The 27,263-nt window shown below is 52.9% G+C and overlaps 1 protein-coding gene across 1 annotated transcript; it reads left to right on the forward strand.

The window, feature by feature from the left end:
* Positions 1–4,889: 4,889 nt before the first annotated feature.
* On the forward strand, positions 4,890–27,058 carry Gltp (glycolipid transfer protein). Its single transcript, XM_005396445.2, has 5 exons — positions 4,890–5,166; positions 20,702–20,760; positions 21,898–22,031; positions 23,240–23,390; positions 25,680–27,058. Exons 1-5 carry the CDS (start codon positions 5,064–5,066, stop codon positions 25,860–25,862), a joined length of 630 nt encoding a protein of 209 aa, XP_005396502.1. The 5' UTR covers positions 4,890–5,063; the 3' UTR covers positions 25,863–27,058.
* The last annotated feature ends 205 nt before the right edge of the window (positions 27,059–27,263 follow it).

Genomic DNA, 27,263 nt, shown 5'->3' on the forward strand with positions numbered 1-27,263 from the left:
GGCCTGGGCTGCTTGTGCCAGGCAGTAAGAAGCACTGCCAGCACGGTGGGGATGTGCCGGCCAAGCAGGGAAGCCAGTCTAAAGGGCTGTCATGGACTTGTCTGGGATAATGTGAGCGCTCAGGCAAACCGTAACAGCAGTAGATGGTGACCTCGGGAATCACGAGTCTACACTGATGTGAACAAATGAATGCAAAGATTCCTGGATGATGGGATGTTTACCTTCTCCCGCGGCAACTCCCTTTGGGCTATTTATTAATTTCACAAAGGTAGACAACAGCTTTCTCATGGAGCAGTGAGGGTGATAATGCATTATTCAAGTGAGCAAAGGTAAGATCTTCAATAATGGGAGCAGCTGAAACCAGGCGGGGTGCAAGGAGGGCGCAGCACTGCTCCTGCACTATCTGAGCGTCAAGGTCAGCTGGGGGTGGTGGCTCACTCTGGTAATCCCAGCACTCCTGGGAGGCCGAGGCAGCAGAATCACAAGTTCAAGCCTAGCTTGGGCATCTTAGTGACTTTAGCGAGACGTGTCCCAAAAGAAAAAGGAAGGGCTAGAAATGTAGCTTGGTGTGAAGGCCCGGGGTTTACTGCCCAGTGCCAGAAACAAACAAACAACAACATAGCAATAAAATGTGTCAAGGTCATTGGAGTCTACAAAATCCTGAGGAATGTCCCAGACTTGAAGGATGCTCAAGAGATGGGATAACTGCTTGCAACCTGTGATCTTGAACTGGGTCCCTATCCTACAAAGAATACTATTGGTGCAAATAGCAAATCTTGGGTAAGATGTGAGGAGAACGCTGTAGGAAGGCATCAGTGCGCATTTCCTGCACTGGTGGAAGAGCTAATTCTATAGGACGATTTGTTTGAAGGAAATACACATTACTGTACTCAGGAGGATGAGGTTGTGTGTCAGGAACTTATGCTCAAATGGCTCCAGATTAAAAGAGTTATTTCTGTCGGGTGTGGTGGCACACGCCTGTACTCCCAGCACTTGGGAGGCTGAGGCAGGAGGATTGTTGTGAGTTTGAGGCCAGCCTGGGCTACAAAGTGAGGTCAAGGCCAGCCTGAACTGCATAGTGAGACTGTCTCTAAAAGACAAATAAATAAATAAATAAGTAAAAATAAAGTTATTCCTATGACACTTGTAATTCTTCTGTAAGCTTGAGATTGTGTCAAAAGAAAAAGCAATATAATATAAATATTTTATGTGGCTTATACAGTATTAAGATTTTTTTTTTTTTTAGTTTCCATCATTTAAAAATAGAGACTTTTTAAAAAAAAATCTACAAATCTAAGTTTCAGACTTTTCTTGAGGAATGTGAAAAGGTAACAACCCAGGGCAATGGGTTGGCAGGATGAACCGCCCGAGAGCAACAGCCCGATAGCATCTTTCAGATGAGTGGTATGGCCCTCACTTCTTCAAAGTCTCCCCGCTCCTTAGCATGTCGTACTCAACCCACAGGATCTATTTATGCTACTAGCCTGGCACCTGGTACCAGCCCATGCCTGTCATCGCTGTGGGAAGATGAGAATCCACTCCAGAGCAGGCACTTCAAACAGGGCTGGGTAGATGAATGGGTAGGTGGATGAATGGATGAATGAATTTTCAAAACACACCACTAACCCAGACCAAGGCTTTATCTCAGCACATGAAGCCAAGGGAATCGAACTCAGGACCTCACGCTTGGCAGGCAGGCGCTGCGCCACTGAGCTAAATCCCCAGCCCAAGCCCATGTTTGTTTTGGTACTGGGAATTGAACTCAGGACCTCACGCTTGCCAGGCAGGTACTTGTGCCGCTGAGCTACATCCCCGGCCAAGATTTTTCTTGTATCAGCCGTGGTTTCTGAATGGCGTGGCTTGATGGCACAAGTTGAAAATGAGGACTTCATCTGATGCCAGGGGTCCCCGTGTGAGCTGCAATCTCTCTGCAGAGTTGGGGGAGGCCTCCGAAAGGCGGGTGGGGCTCTGGCCTGGGGTGGAGGCAGGCTAGGGAGGCTGGGCAGGGAAGTGTGGAACGTGAGGAGATAGCATCTAGGAGGCCCCAGGGGGTGAGGTTGGGTGGGGTGGGAACAAGCCAGAGTTAAAGGCTTGGGATCCTGTCAGTGGGAGATCTGGCTTGACCGGGCAGGTTGTGGCCTGGATTCTGTGCAAGATGTAATAAGGTTTTGTCTCTTCTGGGCCCTGTCATTTCCTGATTCTACCTGGCTTGTGTCCTTGGTTTGAAACAGTTTCTTCTCTTATCTAAACCTGAGACCTTAAATTAAAAATATAAAGTTTGGCAGATATTTTTTCTGGCACTGGCAATTTCTCATTACTTTTATCATAGTCTGCAAACTCTACCACTCCCCACCCCTGCTCATCTCTCTGACCTGATTCCTGCCTCCCTGCTCATCTCTAGCTCTTGCTTACTCCTCTGCCATCTCCTCCCTTGGTCCCACTGGTTCCCTGTACACGCCAAGGCCTTCACCGCCTTAAGACCTTGCCTGTGTGCCTTCCAGCCTAAATCTTTGACCTGGGTATTTCCCACTTCTTCAGATCTCAGCTCAAGTGTCACTTCTTCAGAGGTACCGCCCCTAACCCCTACATCCCAGCTCACTCAAGCTAGCAGCCTTTAGTCAGTCACCCTTTGTCATCCTCCATAGCAACATTTCACTATCATTCCACTGTTTGGCTTTTTTCAGTCGTACTCAGTAGCCGGGCATGGTGGCGCACGCCTGTAATCCCAGCACTCGGGAAGCTGAGGCAGGAAGATCGTTGTGAGTTCGAGCGAGACCAGCCTGGGCTACAAAGTGAGTTCAAGACCAGCCTGGGCTACAAAGTGAGTTCAAGACCAGCCTGAACTGCACGCACAGCGAGACCCTGTCTTAAAAAGAAAAAAAATGTGTGCCGATGTGGTGAACGAGCGCTCTCCTGGGCCGGGCTTAAGCCACGCCAGGCGAGGGACGGACATTCGTGGTGAAAGGGACCGCTCTTCTGGTTCTGTCCGCGGGCCCCTCTCTTCTCTGCCCCGCCCTAAGGTGGCGCGCGGAAGGCAGGGGTGCGCTCTCCTCGGCCTTGTGGCCTGGGGCTAGGGTCCGGGGTAGCTTGACGTAGTTGGACGCCCCTCGTGCGCCGTCACCAGGCCTGTGCTGCGTGGGTGGATCCTTCCCCACTTGGGGGTCGAGTCGGTCGAGGATGTCCTGACGGTCGTGGGGGGCGCTGTCCTGTCCCCCCAAAGGGCCGATCGCGCGCCCACGTGTGCGCTCTTCGCCCTCTAAGGGGGCAGTGCCCGCGGGCGTGTGAGCGATCGTGGTGGGCCGCTGTGTGTTTGCCCCCTCCCTTTTGAAGGCGGGGTTGGGCCCGTTCTGGGCGCCGCCCAGCGGCGAGCGGGGGAGCCCGACCGGTACTGTGGGTGGCGGGCTCCCGGTCCCGGCCGCCGCCGCGCAAGGTGTTGCCAGACCCTGTGCCTGTTCCGCAGACCCCTCCTGCCTGCTGTGGCGTCTCCCCCGCGGTCTCCCTTCCCTCCCCGACCGGGGAGCGCCGGCTGGGTGCGGCCCGCCCTCCGTGAGAAAGCTGCTCTAGCGATCCGAGAAGAAGGTGTGCTCCCCGAGGTGGCCGCCCTGGCCTGTTCCGTTCTCCTCCGTGCGGTAGCCAACGACGTGCAGCGTTACGGCCGTCGGTCAGTGCCTGACTGGGCGGGAGCTGCCCTCCTTCCCGCCTCGCCGTGGGGAGGAGGGCTCCGCGGGTCTCCGCGGCGGGGGCCGAGCGCCTGCTTTTTTGCCAAAAAAAAAAAAAAAAAAGTCAATCATACTTAGTAGTATCCTAACAGGTCTTATTTGCATATTTCATTTTGTGTTTGTTTTGTCTTTTTTGAGACAGGGTCTCGCTATGCAGTTCAGGCTGGCCTTGAGCTCACTTTGTAGCCCAGGCTCCTCTCGAACTCACAGCGATCCTCCTGCCTCAGCCTCCCCAGTGCTGGGATTACAGGTGTGCACCACCACGCCCAGCTTGCATATTTCATTGTATTGTGCCCCCCACTGGAATGTCAGCTCCTCAAAGGCAGGAATTTTGCCATATTATTTATCTCTTTATGGATGGCACAGCACATGGTGCATAGCAGGGACGTAGCGAATGTTTATTCTGGAATGAGTAAGAGGCTCTCTACAACAGTGTGCTGGATTTTTAGATAAACTGGGTATTGGTTTTAGGACATAGGCATTGGGAGGGGGCGATGTTAGAGTTGGGAAATGAGCCCACCGGGTAGGTGGTGGTTGAGGTGGATTATACACTGGGCTTGGTCCACCAGGTAATCTCAGACTGTTGAGGTTAGACTGGACCCCGATGGGCAGTGGCTGAGATACCTTGGGACCTGAGGAGTGTCCCAACAGGTATGAGGTTACTGAAGGTGAAGAGTCAGGCGCTCCGGCGTCTCCCGTGCTTGTAGCTACGGAGAACCAGAACCCCAGCCCCGGCCACCAAGATCACGAGGGGTTGTAGGAGACAGGCCCTGTTTGGGGCGAAGGAGGACGTCCAAGATCACTAGGGGTTGTAGGAGACAGGCCCTGTTTGGGGCGAAGGAGGAGCGCTGGCTGGGATGGAACGTAACGTGGATGCGGTGTGGGTTGTGAGCGAGGACTCGGCCGGAGCCTGCCAGCCGGGGTTCCGGGCCAAGCCGGGGGCGGTGGGAATCACACCTGAGCAAAGCTTACAAGGGAGCGGCTCGCTTGGGCGGACCTGGACCCAAGAGCCGCGGGCTTCCACATAGCCCCGCCCCTAGACCAATGGCAGCGCGGAGGCTGCTGGAGGCAGGCGTGGATTGGACAGGCTGGTGAGGCGGCGGGCGCGGATTGGGTGCACGCGGGAGGGCGGGGCCGCGCGGCAGGCAGCTTAGGCACTCTGCCGGCGGGCGGCGCTGAGCCCTCGGCTACGAGGGCCAGGCGCTGGCGGAAGTGGCGACGCTGGCGTCCCCGGAGCCTACAGAGGGCGGCAGTGACGGGCCGGGCGCTGACGGCAGCGACCCGGGGGGTGGCGTGGACGCCCACGGCGCGGGCTGGGGCATCACCGCGGGCCTCGACCCCGAAATGGCGCTGCTCGCGGAGCACCTGCTGAAGCCGCTGCCCGCGGACAAGCAGATCGAGACCGGGCCCTTCTTGGAGGCGGTGTCCCACCTGCCGCCCTTCTTCGGTGAGCCGGGTGGGGGTGGGGGTGGAAGCTGGCTTGTTCCCTGATCATCCCCAGAACAGCCCTCTCCTGGACACCCCGAGTCCTATTTCCTACGTCCCGGATCTCCTTTCCTTCCACGCACCCCAAGTTTTCACTACCCCAGGCCAGTCCCAAATTCTCTCTCCCCAAACGTATCCTATCTTCCATCTCCTCCCAGACACCCCAAGTCCTCCATCTCCCCCAGATACTTCACATTCCTCCCTGTCCCTCAGATGCACCCCAGTCTTCCACTCCTTCACGAACCCTCAGTTGCCGATCTCCCTTAAACCCACTCTCGCGTCCCCCCTCCCCGCAGGCGCCAATCCTCTACCCTTCCTCCTAAATGTCCTACCCCTTCTCCTCCCGAATTCTTCCTGGCTCGCCCCATCTTTCCTTCCTTTCTGAATGGTTCTCATCTCCCCAAGGGAAGGGCCTTTAAAATGAATAAATCCTCTCTTCCCGCCTCCAGCCTCTCCCTCATGGGGACCTGTGAACCTATTTCTCTGCATTTCCACCTTCTGGAGCAAAGACCTTCACCGCCACCTCTCCCGAGGGTAGGGAGGGGAATTTTGAAGATGGAGTTAAAAAAGTCTGGGGCCGGTGCCGGGCGTGGTGGCGCATGCCTGTAATCCCAGCACTCGGGAGGCTGAGGCAGGAGGATCGTTGTGAGTTTGAGAGTGAGCTCAAGACCAGCTTGAACTGCATAGCAAGACCCTGTCTCAAAAAAAAGAGAAAAAAAGACATTCCCCTCCTCCAAAAAAAAGGCTAGGGCCCTTTTCTAGGGGAAGTCACCTAAAATTTTTCTGCTGTGTAGGACAGGGGTCAGGGTGAGGGGAGATGTTCTGTGGGGTAATGTTTTACACAAAGTGCTTGGCATGAATCCCTTCCCCATTTTTGGGCATTTGGGCTCATGTTGAAGAGATCATGGAAACACTGGGAAAGTGGACCCTAAGCCAGTTTCAGACGTTCTGCCCTCTCCTCCCCTCCCCCAGCCCAGGTCAGGCCCTGGATGGAAAATGGGAAACAGAAGCCCAGTGCCATCTGCCCCTGCCCTCTTCACCTTCCCTATAGTAAGGGTGCAACCTGAGCCTCTGCTTTCTTCTTGCCAATGGGACTCTGTCAGTGCCCTGCCCTGGCTGTTCACTTGGTGGCCCTGTAGGAAGATACCACCCTCCGGGGCAGAATCCAGCTGACGCCCGCAAACAGACAGAACCTAAGACTGGCTTGGACTGCAGAGATTTGGCTCCCGGAGCAGCCTTTTGCTGTGACCCTAGTGGGTGACTAGAGCTTGTTGAGGGCAGCGGTTCCCACAGGGGTGGTTGTGGCCAGGCTGAGTTGTATCCTAGTTTTCCTTCTCCACCTGTTGGATCTCAGTGTCCCCATCTGTGAAATGAGGATGCCGATCTCACTAGCCAGGAGTAAAGGAGGGTGTGTGTGTGTGTGTGTGTGTGTGTGTGTGCGCGCGCGTGCACGTGTAAAGCACTGGGGCCTGTAAGTGCCAACTGGACGTTAGCTGGGCTTCCGGGAGGGGTTTTATATCTGTAAGTTCCTGGAGGCGGTTTTGTTCCTTCCCAGGGTAGGTGATTAATCGGTGCTGGGTAAGTGCACTTGCCCAGTCTGCGCATCTCAGCCCTGGGTCAGCAACCTGAGAGCAAGCCTCTGTCATTTACATCCACGTCTATGTCCCCAGTGCGTGCAGTGGCGTCCAGCACACAGCAGGTGCTCAGCCAATACTGTCCAGTGTACAAAACTTGCTTTGTACCTCAGCTTGAGGTAATAGTGCACCTCCAGGCCGGGGTTTGGGAGCTAACTTGCTTTAGCTTTGCGGTGTTAATTTGTAACCACGTTACATTATTTGTTTGTTTGTTTCCGCTTTGGTGTTAGGAGTAGGTGCAAGTCAGAGCCAGCTTGCCCTGGACGGGGATTCAGAATCTGTCTAAGCCAATGGGTCTCAACTGAGGGCAGTTTTGTCCCCTAGGGGACGTGTGGCAATGTTTGGAGACATTTTTGTTTGTCAACACAGTGGAGGCTACTGGATGCTCCAGGGTGCGCCAGGGGCGTTGTGAAGCATCCCACAATGCACAGCGCAATCCCCACCACAAAGAATGACCTGGTCCCAAGTGTCAGCAGTGCCGAGGTGGAGGATCCCAGGTTAGGCTCTGTGGCCTTTTTCCCCCTTACCCTCAACAGAGACAGGTGTCAGTTTTGTGCTGGGGGGCACCGGGGGTGGATGCAATGGTGTGGGCGGTTTGGGAGGACAGGGAGAGGTGACAGCTGGAGGCTGGGAAGAAGAGCATCCCTGCCTCCCTTTTGTTGGTATCTAAGGGCCCTTGCTTCTGCTCTGGTCCTGTGCTGTGGGTGTCACAGGTGTGGACAGAAACACCATTGAGCCAGAAGCCTCAGTGGGGTTGGCTCGCGAAGGGTGCCCAGCTCTGCCCACCTGGGCTGTTTACTGTTCCTCAGGAGAGGGAAATTCTTAGTTCCCTTAAAAAATGAAAGTGATAAAACAAAACACAGCAAAAACGAAACAAACAAACAGAAAAAACGAAAGTGATAATCCATTCTGAACCGGTCTGCATTTGAGGAAGAGGCTTCCTCCGGGCGTTTCTCCGGGGCTCTGTGGTAGTTCGGTATCTGCTGTCAGCTCCGTTTCAGGGCCTTTGTATATATTTAGGGAGCATCTGTCTGGTCGCCTGGATGATATGGCAAATGCATATGTTTCTCCAGGGGAGCTGGCCAGGAGCGATGGACACAGGAGTCGGAGAGGCATTGCAGTGACAGTTTCTTCCAAATGAGGATTTTTCCATAGTGACACTGGCGACAGTGGGGGCTGGATCATTCTTGAGGGGCCATCCTGTGCCTTGTAATGTGCTGAGTAGCATCCCAGGTGCCTGCCTGCTAGGTAGCACCCCCTGTCCTAAAGTTGTGACAGCTAAAACTATCTCTGGGGAGGCAAAATCACCCTCAGTGAGAGCTATTGCTTTAGAAATACAGATACAGTAGAAGACTGAAAGCTGTGTGGTTTTTGTGTGTGTGTGTCTTTTTATTTTATTTTTTTGGTCTTTTTGAGACAGGGTCTCACTATGCAGTTCAGGCTGGCCTTGAGCTCACTTTGGAGCCCAGGCTGGTCTCAAACTCAGCAAGGATCCTCTTGTCTCAGCCTCCCTCCTGAGTGCTGGGTTTATAGGCATGCGCCTCCACGCCCGGCTGAAAGCTGTGTTTTAAAAGACGTATTTAATTCCACCAGGGAGATCTATTCATTGAAGGAAAATTGAGTAAAAGTTAATAATGCCTGCTGTTTATTGAGCACTTACTATATGCTGCTTTCCATAATTAGTTCATTAATCCTCTCACATCCTTTTGTTTTTTTGTAACCAGCTGTGTTATTTGTTTGTTTGTTTCCTCTTTGGTGTTAGGAGTATGTGCAAGTACGTTTTTTTGGTTTTTTTTGTTTGTTTTTTGTTTTTCTTCCGGCACCAGGAGTTGAACTCACGACATTGCGCTTGCCAGGCAGGGGCTTTGCCGCTGAGCTAAATCCCCAGCCCCTCTCTCTCACATCCTTTTGAAGTAAGGTTTTTAAGGAAAGACTCTGCTGGATTTGAGAGCATTTTCCTTGTACACGCATGATTATCTAGCAGTATAGCATAACTATCTTTCCGTGTCACTCATCATTGTTCATAGCTGCTTAAGACTGCATTGTTTGAATGTGGTCATAATTTATTTAAACTATCCCCTACTGTTGGACACTCAGGTTGCTTCTTATTTTTCATTCTGGTAAACAGTGCTCTACCAAACATCTTTGTGCATGTTTCTTTGCACAGTTCTTTATATTTTTCATTTTTAGATGTGAGATGACAGGGCATGAAGCCTTTCAACCTGTCGGGGCTGGCCACATTTCTTTAGCCTTTGCGGGGTGTGGTTTGTGACAGAATTGCTTGGGCTTAGTAAATGCTGATTCTTTCTGCCTCACAGCCTGTGGGCTGCGATTCAGCCTCCTGCTCATCTGGTTTAGGCGTCTTCATCTCGGGCTTGCCCTTTCTCCATATCTCTGGCCTGAATCTCTCAAGTCATGCAGGTTTTACTACATCCACTTAGAGGCCAGCCTTTTATCCATCTTTTTTCTCTACTTTGACCTGGTAATCGGATCTTACCTGACTTATCAGTTTGCAAGACTGAGATCTGTGAAGCGTGCTTTCTCATTTTTTTTTTAAGGTCAACTATGCAGCAGTCCTAGAGTATTAACAGTTGGTGAGCAGAAACAGGGAGACTTAGATGTCCTATAGTTTTGACATTCCCTGCCTAGAAGCCTCAGTGGCTCCCTATTACCCTATCCTGAAATCTGTGCTATTGGCTTTCGCAATGGCTTGCGACCCCACAGTGGCACCATGCCATGGTCTTTTTGCCTAGTGAATCACTCTGCTCTCCAGTAGACCCCTTCCTTTTGTCTGCTGGGTTCCACAGCTCCTTAGGGAATTAGGAATTAGTTTATCAGCCGGGCGTGGTGGTGCATGCCTGTAATCCCAGCACTTGGGAGGCTGAGGCAGGAAGATCATTGTGAGTTCGAGACCAGCCTGGGCTATAAAGTGAGCTCAAGGCCAGCCTGGACTGCATAGCGAGACCCTGTCTCAAAAAGACAAAAAAAAGAATTAGCTTATCAGTCACCTCACCTAGAAAGTCTTTTCTGACTCCCTTAGACTTAGAACCTGTCACATTCTGTGACTTTGAGTTATTTCAGTGCCCAGCACTTGGTGAGCTGGAATATTTGCTGAATTCTTTTGGTTCCTTCCTGTTCTGGGTTCTTGCTGAAAATGCTTTGCCTTTCTCTCTTTCCAAATTAAAATAGATGATTTAACTAAAGTATATGACTAAATTGAAATGCATAACCCCTTTCATAGCCTGTTCTCAGCAGACATTATTAATCAATCATGATACCCTTTCCCCTTTTGAGTCTACAGGCAGCCTTGGAGTCTTCTTTTCTTGGTCTTTTTTTCCTTTCTTCTTTCTTCTGATCTTTTCTTTCTTTTGTGGTAGTGGGGACTGAACTAAAGAATTGCTGGGGCTGGGGATTTAGCTCAGTGCCAAGGCGCCCGCTTGGCAAGCGCAAGGTCGTGAGTTCGGTTCCTGGTACCGGAAAAAAACCAAAAAAAAAAAGAATTGCCACATTAGATCTCCATGCCCAGAGTCACCCCAGTTTTGCACAGGAAAAGCAGATAGCCCACAGGGCTATTGCCCAGCCCTCTTTTATTTTTTATTTTCAGATAGGGTCTTGTTAAATTGCCCAGGCTAGGTTCAAACTTGAAGTCCTAGCTGGATGTGGTGGTGCATGCCTGTAATTCCAGCACTTGGGAGGCTGAGGCGGGAGGATAACAGTGAGTTCAAGGCCAGCCTGACCTACATAGCAAGACCCTGACTCAGAAACAAAAAATTGTGATCTTCCTGCCTCAGCCTCCCAGAATGCTGGGATTACAAACGTGCACCACCGCGCCTGGCAGCCTTGAACATCTTTCTTAACCCAACCATCCCAGGTCAGTTAGAACTGGTACTTGAGATGGCAGCTCTTTGCCATCACTCTTTAGAAAGAAACCGGGGACGGAGGAGCTAAAGGGAATGATTTCTTGAGATCTGTGTTCTGGGGCTGACTTTTCTTCTTTCGTGCCTCTTAGGACTGTTAAATGGCTGTCAGTAGAATCTGGCCTCACAGGTGCCTGGTTCTCATTATGCAGACCTAGAGTGAGCCCAGAAAGAGTTTTTCATCACTTTTGATTCATTGCTTGTGCCACTTTGGTAGTCTGGAAGCTCTAGACTTCTAGATAATCAATTTTTGTTTGTTTGTTTGTTTTTCTCCGGTACCAGCAACCGAACTCACGACCTTGCGCTTGCCAGGCAGGCGCTTTGCCGCTGAGCTAAATCCCCAGCCCCTAGATAATCAAGTTTATCTTCTTGTTTTATACCCCACTCAAAGTCCAAAAGACTGAGGCCAGAGAAGTTTAGGGTCACACAGCCAGTGAGCAGCTAGAATCAGCAGGCTGGATCCCAGTCCTCTGGACCCCTCCCGCGGCGCTCTGCTGCTGTGCCTGCCCACCGCCCTGGTCTCCTCTCCCGTGGAGGGGAGCAACCCCCGGGGAGCAGCCCGATAGGCCACTGAGGAAGGCCAGCAGCTCCACATTACGACTGCCCCGGGAACCAACCCGATCAGCCTGTTTCCTTTGCAGTGTGTGAGTCATCATCCGCGCAAGCCGGGCAACACCCTCTTATTTGTATGCAAATTAGAATCGCTAGGTGTGGAAGGCACCCTCGGGCTGGGGGGCCCCAAATAATCCAGCTTTCCTTTAATTAGGACCTGGAAGCAACGCCCCAACTCCCCCCCTTGGTCTGCCAGGAAGCTCTCAGCAGCGAGTATTGGCTGGGATTTGGGGCACCTGCCGCATCCATGCTGTGTTTGTTTGTTTGAAGTGGAATACACAAACGGGGTGGGTTTTGCCTTTGTAGAGACAATCCCGAGAAGGACACATGACAAGCGCTGTTCCCGCTCCCAGTGCAGCGGGTTAGTTCTCCTTTTGGTTCTCTGTTGAGTGCAGGATTCTAGAGGACGGGGACATAGACCGCATACAAGAGGGACACTTGAAAGAAGTATGCCTTTTGGGGAGGTACATTTGCAAGGACGTGACGCAGGGAGGCTTCATGAGCCCTTAGGAGCTCCTCGTGGGTGAGGCCCACTTGAGCAGTCACCAGGCCCAAGTATAATTTGAGGAAGTGGGAGAGACTGCCACCGGCCCCGCTATGTTTCTTGCCAGGCTGGCTGTTTCTGAGGCTCGAAGATGAAGTCACTTTTTTTTTTTGAGTCAGGGTCTCATTATGTGGTCCAGGCTGGCCTCAAACGCACAGTGATCTTCCTGCCTCAGCCTCCTGAGTGTTGGGATTACAGGTGTGCACCACCACATCTGGCAGAAGTCACTTTGAATCTCTTTCCCTCTGCATCTAGGCCCTGTACACCCCGGCCAGAGGAGTGGGAAGAAATCACACTGAGCCAGTTGGAATTTGAGTTCTGGGGGTGGGGATGGGGGTGGGGTAAGGGTAGGGGACCAAAGCTGTGTGTCTGTGAGCAAGTCCTTGCCTCTCTGAGTCTGCAGACCCTGCAGAGGGTCCGTGGAGGTGATCTCACACGACAGTCCTGACTCCAGCTCCGCACAGGCAGGACTTGCCACACGACAGTCCTGACTCCAGCTCCGCACAGGCAGGACTTGCCACACGGTGTGTGGGATGTCACAGGGATCGGAGTCTCCCTCCGGGTCTGGGTGACCCAACTGTCAGGTGCCGGGCCAGCCACTGAGTGCTTCAGCCTGAGACTCATCCCAGCACCGAGCACAGACTCCTGGTGTCCGCTGGCCCTGCCCTGATGACAGGACATTGTCCTTCGTGCTCAGAAAAGACCTCAGGGCAGGCCCTGAGGCCTGGTTTCTGCTGCTGCAGGGAACAGAAGGGAACCAACCACACAACAGAATCGCCCCGAGTGCAAGGTGCCTGCCTGGCTCAACGCCGGCATGCTCCGCTCCTCTCCTCTGTGGAGGGGCTGCCGCACTGTGACTCCTTGGGGACAGAGCTTGGGCCCTCCTGGGGTCAGCGACATGCCTGGCAGAGGGGAGGCGGCCAGCCAGAGTAGAAGTGAAGGGGAATGGGAAGATACCCGACAGAGGACTCTGTGAAATACAAGCGCATGGCCAGATCTTAGCTAGGTAACCTCTGCTTTGAGTGGCTGCCGGGCCAGTCCTGAACCAGGTGTTTGTTTGTTTGTTTGTTTCTTTCTTTCTTTCTTTCTTTTTGAGACAGGGTCTCACTATGCAGTTCAGGCTGGCCTTGAGCTCACTTTGTAGCCCAGGCTGGCCTCGAACTCTCAACGATCCTTCTGCCTCAGCCTCCTGAGTGCTGGGATTACAGGCATGTGCCGCCACATTCGGCTTCTTTCTTTTCTTTAAATTAAGTTTATTGATAACTTTTAGGTATACATAATGATCACATCATAGAGAATTTCTACCTATGCGTGATATAACCTGATTCTCTTTTTATCCCATTCCCCTACCCTCCCTTCAACCCCTCTTCCCCTCCTTATTCACAAAAGCTTTGTTTCATTTTTTCCTTCCTTTCTCATCACCTTTTTCCCTTTCTTTCCTCTTCTCCTCCCCTAGTTCCCCTCCCCATTTGAACGTTCTCTTCCTGTTTCACAATACCCATTATACATTTTGGTCCTTTTGTGCGCTTCCGGTTTCTCACGCCAGAGAAAGTGTGGTGTTGTGTTGTATACGTGTGGAGCTCATTTCACGGAACAGAATGGCCTCAAGGAGATGACACTTATTTCTGGTCCTCATGACAATCTTCGGACAGAAGAATTGGCCCCATTTTATGGAAGAGAAAACCGAGGTTCAGAGAGGCGAAGGGATACGACAGAGTGACAAACTAGAAGGTGGCCCTTGGGGCTTTGACAGGGCCGACCAACTCCGCTGATGCGTGGTCTTCTGGGGCCAGAAATAGCCGGGTCCCTGTCCCTTCCCCCTTGTCAGTGGCGGAGGGGAGGAGCTGGGGAGTTCTGCGCATGCGCTGGGCGGTGTGCTGCTTTAGCTAAGCTTATTAGAATGCCGGTGACGGGTTCTAGTCTTAGGTTTCATTATTTGTGCTTAAAACCCGGCTGGGTGGGGAACAACAACAACGACCCTTTTGTTCCATTCTTGTGGTGGTACTGGTGTCGCGGTCTCTCTTTTTTCTTCCTTTTTTTATTGTCATAATGTTAACTGCATATGAGCTTTTCTTTTTTTTTTTTTTTATCTGAGCTTTTTAAAGTCACAACTGCAGCTCAGCCCTCTCCAGCGCGCTGTAAAACCTCCGCTTTCTTCACCCCGACAGGCAGGCAGCGGCGGCCACACCTCCCTGGGCCCCCTGCGCTGCTGTTGCTCCAGGGCCTTGAATCACCCGCTTCTGAGGCCCCTTTTTAACACTGGTCTGGAATCATTTGAAGTCGTTATTTTATGACTAGGGGAGTTCTGCTAATATTTCCTATTACAACCATCAGTCTCTCTTTCTCCTTCCTTTTTATCAGTTTATTTATTTCTGCTGGGGTGGGAACCCAGCACTGCAAGGCAAGTGCTGTACCCCCCACGGAGCCGCATCCCCCGCCCTCTCTCCTCCATTCTAGGCTCAAACCCACAGCCTTCTGCAACTAAGCTGCATCTCTCTCTCCTTTTTTGTTTGTTTGTTTGTTTGGGGACATGGTCTCACTGTGTATCCTAGGCTGGCCTTGTATTCACTATGTAGCCCAGGCTGGCCTCAAACTTGCAGGGATCCTTCTGCCTCAGCCTCCTGAGTACTAGGATTACAGGTGTGCGCCACCATGCCCAGCTCCTGTATCTCCTTTCTTAATCAGCATCATTATTTTCTGGATTTTGTCTCTAAAGAAAACCTTTGCCTGTTGCCAAATATAAAGCAGATGATTTAATGTATAATAATAGGCATAACTAAGCACTTATTTACTAGGTGCCGGAATCTATATTAACATTCCCCCCTTTGGTACTGGCGGTGAACCGAAGGCCCTTCACACTGAACTGTTACCTCAACCCTTTTTTTATTCTGAGACAGGGTATCTCTAAGTCCCTGAGTTGCCTAGGCTGGGCTTGAACGCATGATCCTCCTGCCTCGGCCTCCCAGAGTTTGAGGACTACAGATATGCACTACCACACCCAGCCCTAATCTCTTTATACAATCTCATTTAAACCTCACAGCAGCCCTGTGAAGTGGGCCATTACTAGTCTCATTTTACAAATGAGGAATTTATGGCTTAGAATGCAAGCCGATTTCTCTCGGGTTACATAGTAAGTCCCAGAACTAATTTTCCCAACTGCATTCCCTGTTCAAGGCTATTTTTTTTTTTTCTTTCCCCAGAGAAGGCAATTGTGAACAAAGGCTTGGCATGGGATGAGGGACTTTTTAAAACAATATTTTGAACTGTTTTATAAACATGCTTTCCCCTTTAGATAGTAACATGCAGAGCAGGAACCCGTTTTAGGAATGGGGGCACCTTCCGGGACCCTGTCCTTCAAAGTGGGCCTCACTGCGACCTGGGCAGTGACAGCCCCCGTCCCGGGGATAAATGATTCATCTCCACCAGTGTAATTTGAGAGCCTCCCATTATGATCTTTGTAACCCAGTTACCTTTGTAACTCTGTAAAGTTAATCTGCCCCGTGTTTAACAACTGAACTTTATTATCCAGCTATGAAAAAGAGTTGACTGCGAACTAGACCCTCCCACCTCAGGCCGCTAGCACTGCAAGCGCGGCCTCTTGCTCCTCCGTTCTGGAAATAAATGCTTGTGGATTGGGCTGGGTGTGTTCCCTTCCTGAGTCATCCAGGAAAGTGCACTGCACGTCTCAGAAACAGTGCACCTGTTGTTGAATGAAAGCGTGCCTGAGATGCAGCGTGAGGGCGGCCCGGCCAGGGAGCTCGGGCACCTCCCTGCTGAAAGGGGAACATCATCCATGTAAAGGGATCAAAGCGTTGCGGGGCGGCCTGGAAACGTCCAGATGTGCGCTGCGGTCTTCTTTTGTGGTGCTGGGGGTGGGGTCCATGGCCTGCACGTGCCAAGCAAGTGCTGTACCGCTGAGCTGGGTCCCCGCAGAGCGCTGGCCCAAGGAGTGCTCTCCAGCTGTGCTGAGGCCGGAAAAAGGAAAGGAGCGGCCTTCCGGGTGCCTGATGGGAACTGCTCCTGTGGCTTAGGGTCCCCTCCTGGGCACTGTCACCCACCTGAACTGAAGCTGGAGACCCAACCAGAGCTGGGTGTGGTGCGCACGCCTGTAATCCCAGCACTCAGGAGGCTGAGGCAAGAGGATCACTGTGAGCTCGAGACCAACCTGGGCTACAAAGTGAGCTCAAGGCCAGCCTGAACTGCATAGTGAGACCCTGTCACAAAAAGATAAAAAAAGAAAAGAGACCCAACCAGGAGGCCTGAGGTGGCCCCTGTCCATCCAGAGTTGTCACAGAAGTCATGCAAGAATCCCTGGCTTGGTGCTTGTCTCCTTTTGTTTTATAGGTGGCTCTGGAGTAATTATTGGCTTTTTGAGTATCTAGCAAAGCACTGCAGACAGAGCAGGAAGGAATAGCCGCCAGCCAGCAGGAGGAATGTTCTTTGCCTTTTTCTTTTTGATATGGGAACTCACTAAGTTGCCCTGGCTGGCCTTGAACTTTTGATCCTCCTGCCTCAGCCTCTCAAGTAACCAAAATTACAGGTGTGTGCCACTACACATGGCACCATAATTCATATTTTTGATGATGACCCTGTTTAGAAAGTTACAAATGGCTTATTGTGTGACAGCAGGGACATTTGTGTTACATTTTGGTGACTTTTATCATAGATAGTTGAACTAGAGATAGTTGGTACATTTATAAAATTATTTGGTAGGAAAATATTTCCTCGTTTTAATTTTATTTTCTTTCTGTTATTGAGATTAGGCATCTTTTCATTTTATCTGGAATTGTCCATTGTCTTATAGGGCTGATTTTTTTTTTTTTTTTTTTTGGTTTTTCTCTGGTACCGGGAACCGAACTCACGACCTTGCGCTTGCCAGGCAGGCGCTTTTGCCGCTGAGCTAAATCCCCAGCCCCCTAGAAATCTTTATATATTAGGGATAATGGCATTTTATCTGTTATATTTTTTGCACAGATAACATCCCCTCACTTCAGCTTGTTGTTTTAGTTTTTTGTCTTTTAGAGACAGGGTCACACTATGCAGTTCAGGCTGGCCTTGAGCTCACTTTGTAGCCCAGGCTGGCCTCGAACTCGCAACGATCCTTCTGCCTCAGCCTCCTGAGTGCTGGGATTACATGCCTGCACCACCATGCGCAGCCTTTGTTGTTTGGCTTTGATGGTAGGATTTTCCCCCCTTCTGTGTAGGAAGTTTCTAGTTTTTATAATCAAGATTTGTTGATCTTCTACTTAGGTCTTCTGAGTTGAATAGTTTGCTTAGACACAAATTTTCTCCCCCATGCAAAGAAGGAATTTGTCAGGTATCCTAGATAACCCAGACTTTTATGAAGGTGGTGAGATCGTATCTGATTTTTTTCTTTTTCTTAAGATAGCTTCCTTTCTCTCTGGGGGTAGGTGGTGAACTAGAAGGCCTTCCAGGCCCCCTCCCTCTAGGCAGACAGGTTCTGCTGGCATATTAAGTGGCCTGTTTGCTGACAACAGTTAAGACAAAACAAGTTTGGGGTAACTGCGAAACTGGTAAAGCAAGAAAGGCAATTTGAGGGCAGGCTGCAGTCTGAAGGAAAGGTAAGGCGGGATAACCTGCCAGAAACTTGTCGCACTGTCTGGGAGCAGGACCAGTTTAAGTTTAAAGTGTTAGAAAGGCCACCGCGTGCTTGGGAATTAAAATCCCCGTCTGGTTTTCCTGTCAGAGTTCCCTCATTTTCCTTGAGTTCCCATAAACACGTGGGAACATTCTAGAAAGAAAGGCCAGAGCGCGGTAGAACCTGCCTTAGCTCTGTGATTGGTTCCCAGTTCCTGGCTGTCATTCTGTGAGCTTGGGCAAGTCAGTTGGCATCTCTGGACTCGGCGTCCTCCAGCTGCACATGAGCAAACAGGCCCGGAGTCCTCAGTGACACCGAAGCGGGCTGTGGCCCACCTGCGCCTGGAGCACTTCGTCTGCACGGCATCTCTGCGCTGCAGGAGGTGAAGGACCTGACCCCAAGTCATAAAGTCCCTTGGCCAGAGTCAGTACTTGAACCCAGGATTGGCTGGCTGTACAGCCCTGGGCCGCCTCTCCACCGATCACGGGCAGCCCCCTCCCGGCAGCTCCTGGCCCACCGCCCTTTTCTGGGTCACACCCTCTGGGTGGAACAGGAAAGCACGTCCCATCTAGGGTCTGTATCTGCAGTGCTTTTGCAGGGCCCCAGCCTTCAGCCGGCACATTCCTCCCCCACAGCTGAGCAGAAGCCGCCACTCTGTGCGGTGGCCACAGCCCACAATAAGCGCTGCTGTTGGGGCCTGGTGACTGCTGACCACGGCAGCCGCGTGACCCTCGGAGTACACTGTCAGGAAAACGCGAGACAAAAGGCCTTTCTCCCTGCCACCAAAGCCGTGTCCAGAGCCCAGGCATCCCACTAGCGTTTTTGTCTGGGTCTCTAAAATACACATCAAAGCCGGGCTCAGCAGCACAAGCCTATGACCCCAGCTTCTCGGGAAGCTGAGGCAGGAGGATTGCAAGGCCAACTTGGGCAACTTAGCCAGATCCTGTCTCAAAAAATAAAAAGGGTTGTGGGGTAGCTCAGTGCTAGAGCAATCCAGGGTTAAATCCGTAATACTAGGAGAAGAAAAAAAAAAGCAAATTGAATGACCCGAGTCTTTGAGAATAGCTAGTAGCACTCCTGTGGTTGCCAGTGATCTGTCAGCAAGCCCTGGCCCCGCCTTCCTTGTTTGGAGGGTGTGGTTGAAGATCAGCCTGCGGCACTAAGGACAATCACCGGTCACGGTTCACCGTGAGTGGCTCCGCAGGGGGTGAACAGATGACAGGACTGACTGGCCAGGATGTCCAACGTGCGTCAGGCAAGGCTAAGGGCAGATGGGGCAGTAGCTGCGTTAATGACCTCTGCAGGCCCGGCTGGGAGCCAGAGCACCCAGGGTTAGGTAGGGCAGGCGGGCTAAACCCCTGCCCAGCACCTCGGGCCCACTTCAGAAGTGGTTGTGGCGAGAAGGTTCAGGCCTGCCCCTTGGGGGAGACTCGCCCCACGGGCTTTACAAGGAGGCTCACAGGTGAGAGGAGTAGCCTGGCTCAGCCCGGGGACTGTGCCAGAAGCCCGCAGCAGGGAGGAGGGACGCGGGAGTGAAGGATGACTCCCATGCAGCAAAGGCTCATGGGACATTGGCTGGACAGGGGATCCTGACCCTGGAGATGCTATGAAGTCACACAAATGACTGAGGCCCAATTAGTGAGGGTTCACCGTGCACAGGTGTTCTGCCAAGTGTGATGCGTTGTTTTTCTTTCTTATTTTTGGTGTTGAGAATTGAACCCAGGGCCTGGTATATTGAGCACATGTTCGGCCACTGAGTTACAGCCCCAGTCTGGCAGGCTATTTTTAATTCCCGTGACATCCTTATGAATGAAGGCCTATTGCTGCTGCACTGGACACATTAGGAAATGGAGGTACACAGAGGTGAGGTGAGCCACCCAGGCGAGCAGTGGCCAGGCTGTGGTTCAGAGCCCATCTGTCTGCATCCCTAACCCGCTTTCTTTCCACCACGCCATGGGTGTTTGGTTTAAGCATCTCAGGCTCGCTCCATGCGCCTTGTTTATTTATTTATTTATTTAATCTTTTTGAGACAGGGTCTCACTATGCAGTTCAGGCTGGCCTTGAGCTCACTTTGTAGCCCAGGCTGGTCTGGAACTTGCAATGATCCTCCTGCCTCAGCCTCCCGAGTGCTGGGATTACAGGCGTGCACCACCGTGCCTGGTGACCGTGCACTTTGTTTCTCAGCTGTGGTTAGCATGTTCCAGATGGCTGGCCAGCCGTGCCCACTCTGCCTGGCTGGAATCCGGCCTGCAGAATTCCCCGCATGCCTAGAGACGGCCGTGGCCTCCTGGGAAGTGGCGTTTTCCCCCTGTGGGTTGGCATCTGCCTCTGGCCCACCTTGGGTCCTTGTCCCCCGGGCTTTGTGTCCAGCTTAGTGAAAGGCTTCCCTGGACCCAGCAAGGTTGCTGAGGAGGGTAGGTGTAGTTGTCCCCCGCAGGCCCCAGGGTGAGGGCCACCTGAGAACTGCACGAGTGTGCCCTCCACTGTCCCCAGACCTCTGCGGGGAGCGTCGCCTGGTGCTGTGCCCTTGGTCCTCATGATGACCTGCCAAGGGGGACGAAGGAGGGGACAGGGAGAGGCTTCACGTGGAGCACAGAGCTCCAAGCATGGCCAGGCCACGCCTGGATCTGCTGTCACCTACCGGAAGGTGTTGCCTGGTGTCCTGTGTTCCATCCTGCCAGGAAAGCACAGATACTTCCGTTGAAGAACATCGAGATTCTAGAGATGAACAGATGTGTCTTGGAACTGGACTCCTTGTCACGTCTCCGTGATGGGGTCTGTTGTCCCATTTGCGAGCTGGGAATATGAGGCTCAGAAGGCTGAAGGAGGTTCCCAGCCTGCAGGCACTGGGTAGCACATGGGCGCCATACTGGACAGTGCACAGACATTGCCATCACTGTAGGAAGTTCAGTTCTGTTCTAGGAAAAGAGAGATGTGGACAGAGGGTTTGTCTCTTCGCTATTCCATTTAGATTTAAAGACTCTGACAAGTCCTGCAGTACAGTCCAGTTTCACCTAGGGCCCAGCACTCCCCCAGTTTGCTGGCCCACAGAGCCTTCCTAAGCCCTGTAACACTCTGCCTGCCCCTAAACGCACCAGTTCTCCTCCCCTGAGGTCCCCAGGCCTTGGTGGCTGATGGTTGTCCTATTACCCTTGTGGGGAATCTTAACTCTCTTGTCATTTTGTCCCCAGATTGCCTCGGGTCTGCAGTGTTCACGCCCATCAAGGCAGACATAAGCGGCAACATCACGGTTAGTACGTGGCCTGGCAGCCACAAACTCCAGCCCGGGAAGCGGAAGGAGGCGCAGGAAACGCGCTGGGCCCCGGGCTTTGCTGCTCCTCTGGTGAAGCCATCTAGATTCAGCCTGGGTGAGACCAGAGTCTTAAGGGCTTACCCTGAGAAGGGGCTGGCTGCTGTCTTTTATTCACTTCCGCGCACAGAGAAGTAAAACCCAGCCATGCACCTGTAATTCCAGCACTCCAGGAGGCTGAGGCAGGAGGATTGCAAGTTTCAGCTGAGCTCAGACATAATGAGACCCTGTTTCAAAATAAAAATAGAAAGGGCTGGGGATGTAGCTCAGTGGAAAGTCCGGGATTTGGTCTCCAGTGCCGTAGAACAATACAGCCCCCACCAAATTCCATGAATGGGCATGGCCTGACTCCCTCCTGAGTTCTGGGGGTCCCCTATGCCATCTGCCCTCCTGTGAGGATCTGCTCGGGGCCCACCCAGGCCTTGAGACCCACCACACAGTCTCATTTCTACATCGCAGCGGCCCTGGGATGCTGGTTCTGCTGTTGTCCCTCCCACTGCTCCGTGTCAGAGGCCCTCAGCTCAGAGGGGGATGCACTCAGGGTCACAGCAAGGGAATGGCCAAGCTGGGATTCACACCCAGGACCACCTGGGTCCTCCCGAGACCGTTGAGCCCGGACATCCTTGAATCCTAGGATGATCCTGGAGTCCTTGAGTCCAAGATTTCCCTCATCCCTAAAAGTAAAACCTCAGGAGCCCGCTGCCCAGGGCAGTGTCACCAGTGGTTGGAGGACGTGGACTCTCAAGCCAGCCGAGCTGGGACCCACTCCCACCCACACGTGCTGTGTGGCATTGGACATGTCACTGCCCCTCTCTGAGCCTCGGTGGCCTTATTGGGTACCAACAAACAACACTCAGGTAGCCCTGAACATCCTATAGACAGCACCCACAAAGCAGTTGGGGTGCTCCAGCTCAGGAGAAGCTCTCAACAAACATGGGCACGGGGCAGTTCCTGTTAGGACAGGACAGGTGGGGAGGCAGAAGAGGTGCCTGGGGTTGCTCCTCCCCCTGGCATGGGGCGGGTGCTGTCTGTCAGGGCAGCCTTTTCAAGGGGAAAATCCCGTGTGCTGCATTTCAGAAAATCAAAGCGGTGTATGACACCAACCCAGCCAAGTTCCGGACCCTGCAGAACATCCTGGAGGTGGAGAAGGAAATGTACGGGACAGAGTGGCCCAAAGTGGGGGCCACGCTGGCGCTGATGTGGCTGAAAAGGTGATGGGCTGGGGGTAGGGCCCAGAGGTCCCCCTATACTGTGCAGGAGGGACGCAATCCCTGCCACTGCCGGCATGGGCTCACATGTCCTTCCGGCGCCGTGCTCATCCATGGCTGGGAAGAGTCTCCTGAGGGCCAGGTCGCGTAAGCACAGCTGTACAGGTTGTGTGCAGCGCAGAGGTATCCTGTTTGGGGGATGGTCATATAGGTATAAGGCAGATGTGTCTATTATGACAGTTTCTTGACTGAAATACAGAATTATTTGTTTTCTGAGATAGGGTCTCACTGTGTAGCCCAGGCTGGCCTCAGATTTGTAGTGATCCCCCTGCCTGAGCCTCCTGAGTGCTTGGTAACAGGTGTACGCCGCTACGCCTGGCTAGAAATACAGCACCTTGAGGAGGAGTTCTGTGTAGTTTGCGTGAGTGCTGGGGACACCGCTCTGAGCCCACCCAGGTAACCCCAGGGCAGGCACGCATTGGATTTTTGACTTGGACCCCTTGCCATGCCTCCCTCCTTCTGGCTCTTGGAGTGGCCACTGGAATTACAGACCACGGCTTGGGGTAGGCAGACGGGGTGATGTAGCAGATTTAGAAAGACCCGGGGAAGCCAGGCGTGGTGGCGCACGCCTGTAACCCCAGCACTCGGGAGGCTGAGGCAGGAGGATCATTGGGAGTTCGAGACCAACCTGGGCTACAAAATGAGCTCAAGGCCAGCCTGAACTGCATAGCTAGACCCTGTCTCAAAAACAAAAACAAAAGCAAAACAACAAAAAAGAGAAAGACCGGGGGCCGGCCGGCTGGCAGTGAGGAGCCTGGGCGGGCCCTGGGCCAGGCTGGTCAGTGTGCCGATATATTCTATTCCTGGTCTGTGAGCCCTTTGTGGGCCGGCGCTGTGGCCTCACCCCTCCAGCCCTGATGCCCTGCGCCAGCCTGTAACAGGCAAGGCAGGCCCAGACCCTGCCCTTGTGGGTCTTGAAGCCTGGCAAGAACCATTGTCAGGGGCCAGCACTGGCTCTGGTGGACAGAGGGACCCGGGGGTTGTTGAGTCGAGCCAAGCGGTCACACTGTTATAAGCAGGAGTCCAAGAGGGCAGTGGAGGGACCGCACCAATGTACTTCCGGCTCACAGTAGTTGCTTCCCTCCCAGCCGGCAGGGGGCGCGCCGGCTCGTGGACGGGAGTCTTAAACGCTTTCTCTGCTGTGTCCACAGGGGCCTGCGCTTCATCCAGATCTTCCTCCAGAGCATCTGTGACGGCGAGCGGGACGAGAACCACCCCAACCACATCCGCGTCAACGCCACCAAGGCCTACGAGATGGCGCTCAAGAAGTACCATGGCTGGCTTGTGCAGAAGATCTTCCATGTGAGCCACCCCCAGGGGACCAGGGAACCCCGTTCTGTCCCCAGGCCAGGAACACAGTCTTGCGGATTCCATTTCCTGCTCTGCCAGTTTTCCCCCTTTGGTTTTCTGAGACAGAGTCTCCCTATTTAGCCAGCTGTGCGGTAAACCAGGATGAATGCAGAGGTCAACTACACAGTGTAGGCTTCAAACTTGAGGTGATTCTCCTGCCTCAGCCTGCTAAGTGCTGGGATTACAGGCATGCACCCCCATGCTTGGTGCTCTCACTTCTTTCTTTTGGTTTTGGGGGTTTTTTTGTTTTTGTTTTTGGTTTTTTTTTTTTTTTGAGATAGGGTCTCGCTATGTTGTTCCGACCAGCCGTGAACTCACCTTATAGCCCAGGCTGGCCTCGAACTCACAGCAATCCTCCTGCCTCAGCCTCCTGAGTGCTGGGATTACAGGCCTGCACCACCATGCCGGGATGCTTCGGCTCTCCCATGTCTTTAGCTGTATCTTTGGGGCCTGTATTTGCCCCTGGGTGTGGGAATGGCCCCGTCCTCTGTGGGCAAGGCTGGTACTGATGTGCTGAGGGCGCTTGTGTGCATGTGGCCAGCCCTGGGGCATGGCACGGTGGCCATTGCTGCAGCTGCTCCCTGGGGCCTCTCTGGGTGCCCTGACCAGCAGTTGGAGGGCGAGGGAGGAGGATCACAAGTTCAAGCCCAGTCTGGGAAACTTAGTGACTCAGTGAGACCCTTTTTCAAAAGGGAAAAAAAAAAGAGCTGTGGATGTAGCTCAGTGCCAAGGCCCTGGGTTCAGTCCCTAGTACTGCAAAGGAAAGAAAGAGGGAAAGAAAATATCCAGGGCAAGGCCCCTTGGGCCACAAGTTGGCCCCTCCTAGATTCTCTGAATTCTGATGTGCCTGGATTCTCACCCCGGGTGGAGAGGGGGGCAGGGCTTCGTTCCCCTGGCGGCATATGCTGAAAGGACAGCGGCCTGCAGGCTCTTGTGGCCAGCGCTAAGATGAGATTGGCCAGGTTCCTGGACACAGGCCTTTGGCCTTGTTGGCCAAGGGTCTCTAGGTCACCAGGCTGAGAAGCCAGCTGGAGAGATGTGCAAGGGCCTTCAGAGTGCCTTGTGCGCTGCTTCTGGCACCTGTCTCTCTGCCTGTCTCACTCGGCATGGCCATGCCCCTTCTGCCGTGCCAGCCCTTCCGTTCCGATGCAGCCCACAGCGCCTGCGTGTCCTCACTGCCGCCAGAGCCAGGCCCTCATGGCCCCTCTGTTCCCCAGGAGGCCCCGCCGGGAGCCAGGCTGGGTCCAGGCAGGAAGAGCCGGACATGGGGCAGAAACCATGAAATCTGCCCTGGCCTGGCCCACCCGGGGAGCACCTCACGACCTCTGCCTTTCTGCAGCGCATTGCCCCGTGAAGGCCTAGCAGCCAGCTTCCCTAGTGACTGTGTCCGGTGGGCCTGGCCCAGGGCAGCTTCCAGCGAGCGGCGATCCCCAGCAGTGCTCCGCGAGGTGGCGCTGTTCCCACCCCTGCACAGACTGGGGCTTAGGCAAAGTCAAGGCCCCACAGTGCGAAGGAGGAGGCCTGGCTGCGTGTGGTCGTGTGTGCCCCTAGTCCCTGCTACTCGGGAGGCTGGAGCAGGAGCAGCACTGAAGCCCAGGAGTTTGAGGCTGGGATGGGCAACATAGTAGGATCTTGTCTCAAAAAAAAAAAAGAGGCAGTGGGGGCCTCCCCAGCCTTCGTCTGCTCGTCTTTCAAATAGGTATAAAACATGGAATGGCCTACAAGAATCACTGTGAAGAGTTAATGAGCCAGTCTGCATCAAGTACTTGGCACATGTTTACATTCAGTGAAACAAAGCTACTACTACTTTCGTTATCAATGAGAACGCTGTTTATATTTCCCCCAAGCTGTCACAGCTGTAGCCTGGCTCTACAGTTCTGTGAACTGAGCCTCTGGACTTCTTTCAGCTGTCAGGGAAGCCCTGAAATGTCGGGAAGTGTCACCCTCTAAGCCCAAGAAAGAGGCCGCAGGGGCCGGGATATAGCTCAGCAGCGCAGTGCCTGCCTGGCAAGTGGGAGGTCCCGAGTTCGATTCCTGGTACCCCTCCAAAGAAAAGGAAGGAAGGAGGGCGGGAGGAAAGAAAGAAAGTTTTCTTTCCCTTTCCCTTCCCACACCATGGATATCGGAGCAGCACCCACCCAGACCCTGGGGAAGACCCCCCGCCCTGTCCCCTGTCCCCCGCCCTGCGGGCCTGTGTCTCCCTGCTAATGTCCACCCGCCTCCCCTCTCGCCCACCTCAAGGCAGCGCTCTATGCGGCCCCCTACAAATCCGACTTCCTCAAAGCGCTCTCCAAGGGGCAGAATGTGACGGAGGAAGAGTGCCTGGAGAAGATCCGCCTGTTCCTGGTCAACTACACGGCCACCATCGACGTCATCTACGAGATGTACACCAAGATGAACGCGGAGCTCAACTACAAGGTGTAGGCGGTGCCCGCGGGCCGCTGCGCGCAGACCCGAGCGAACCTGAATCACTGTGAACCAAGCCCGCTAGCCGGCCACGCCCTGCCCGCGGCCCCCACGCCAGCCTGGGCTACAGGGCACAGCCGTGGGGTTTTAAAAGTCTTTTTCTTTTTTAGTTTATTCTAATGGAGCAATAAATAATGATCCTCTTCCAAGTCGGACTTGCACAACAGCACAGACTGACTGTACACCTTCCTTTCAGTGTGATAAGAATCAATTAACCAGCCCGGCTGGGTGGCGCAGGCCGGTAATCCCAGTTACGTGGGAGGCTGAGACAGAGGATCCTAAGTTTGAGCCCAGCCTGGGGCAAATTAGCGAGATCCTATCTCAAAAGAAAAATTTTGAAGAGTTTGGGGCATGGCTCGGGGGTACAACACTTGGCTAGTATGCGTGAGGCCCTGGGTTCAATCCCCGGCACCACAAAAACATAAACACAAATAAGTAAAATTAACGTTTCTAACAAATCAAGTCCTAGGGTTTTGCCCCCCACGCCCCAGGAGCACTGCCCTGGAGGAGCAGTACACTCTTCACATCCCAGGGAAGCTTTCGCTCCTTTGAGGAGCTGGCTGCATGATGCTTTGGGTATTTTAGGGACCATGAAGAATCTGATTCAAAATTTTACAGGATCCTTATTGTGGCGTTCTTTAAAAGAGCAAACTGGTGTGTGTTCTAGTGCAGTTTGCACAGCCCGGCTGCATAGTGCTGTCATTAGAAGCCATCTGCCTTTGGCCAGACAGTCTTTGTTTTTAGGGTTGTTTTTTTTTTAAATAGCTGAAACCAACCAGCAAGCCTTTGATGACCAAGGGGCCACTTTTTTGCAAGCTACTGGGCACAAACAGTTGACCACTGATGACTGTATCTGCATTCTTGTGCATAATTATTTTCTTCAGGGACAGCTCTTCCAGCCTAAGAAACAAGTGGATTTCTGGAGAGGGAGAAACGTGCCCTCCAGCTGCAGAGACTCACAAAGCCACCTCAATGCCTTAATGGTCCTTCCTGGCGCTAAAAAGAGCTTATATTTTTTAAAGTATTGGGGCAAACCAAGCAACCCCAAAAGATTTGACATGTGTTTTAATAACAAACCCAGTGAGGAACAATGGATGGTTTTTATGCAGAAACTAAATGATCCTTAATAAATAAATCTCTATTTTGGAATCACATCTGTGTGCTGTGTTGGTTCTTGGTTCTTTCATTTATTTTCTGTGTCCGAGGTTATGGCTGGGGACTCTCGCAGAAATGCTGCCAATGACCTGTTTTCTGGCCTCCATGGTTTTTAAAAAATAGAACTGGTTGCCACATGGAGAAACTGCAGAATTCCGCATAAAAATCTTGGGTTTGTAGCTTCTGTTGAAAAAACCAAGCTGC

The sequence above is a fragment of the Chinchilla lanigera genome, unplaced genomic scaffold, assembly GCF_000276665.1.
Source record: "Chinchilla lanigera isolate Chin_1 unplaced genomic scaffold, ChiLan1.0 scaffold00054, whole genome shotgun sequence".
Classification (NCBI taxonomy): Eukaryota; Metazoa; Chordata; class Mammalia; order Rodentia; family Chinchillidae; genus Chinchilla; species Chinchilla lanigera.

What these genes read in the sequence shown, in the direction of transcription:
- Gltp (XM_005396445.2), top strand. Translation starts at nt 5,064, where the DNA reads ATGGCGCTGCTCGCGGAGCACCTGCTGAAGCCGCTGCCCGCGGACAAG. An exon ending in GCGCTGATGTGGCTGAAAAG is followed by an intron (nt 22,032 to 23,239) that starts GTGATGGGCTGG and finishes CTGTGTCCACAG; the next exon opens with GGGCCTGCGCTTCATCCAGA. An exon ending in TTGTGCAGAAGATCTTCCAT is followed by an intron (nt 23,391 to 25,679) that starts GTGAGCCACCCC and finishes GCCCACCTCAAG; the next exon opens with GCAGCGCTCTATGCGGCCCC.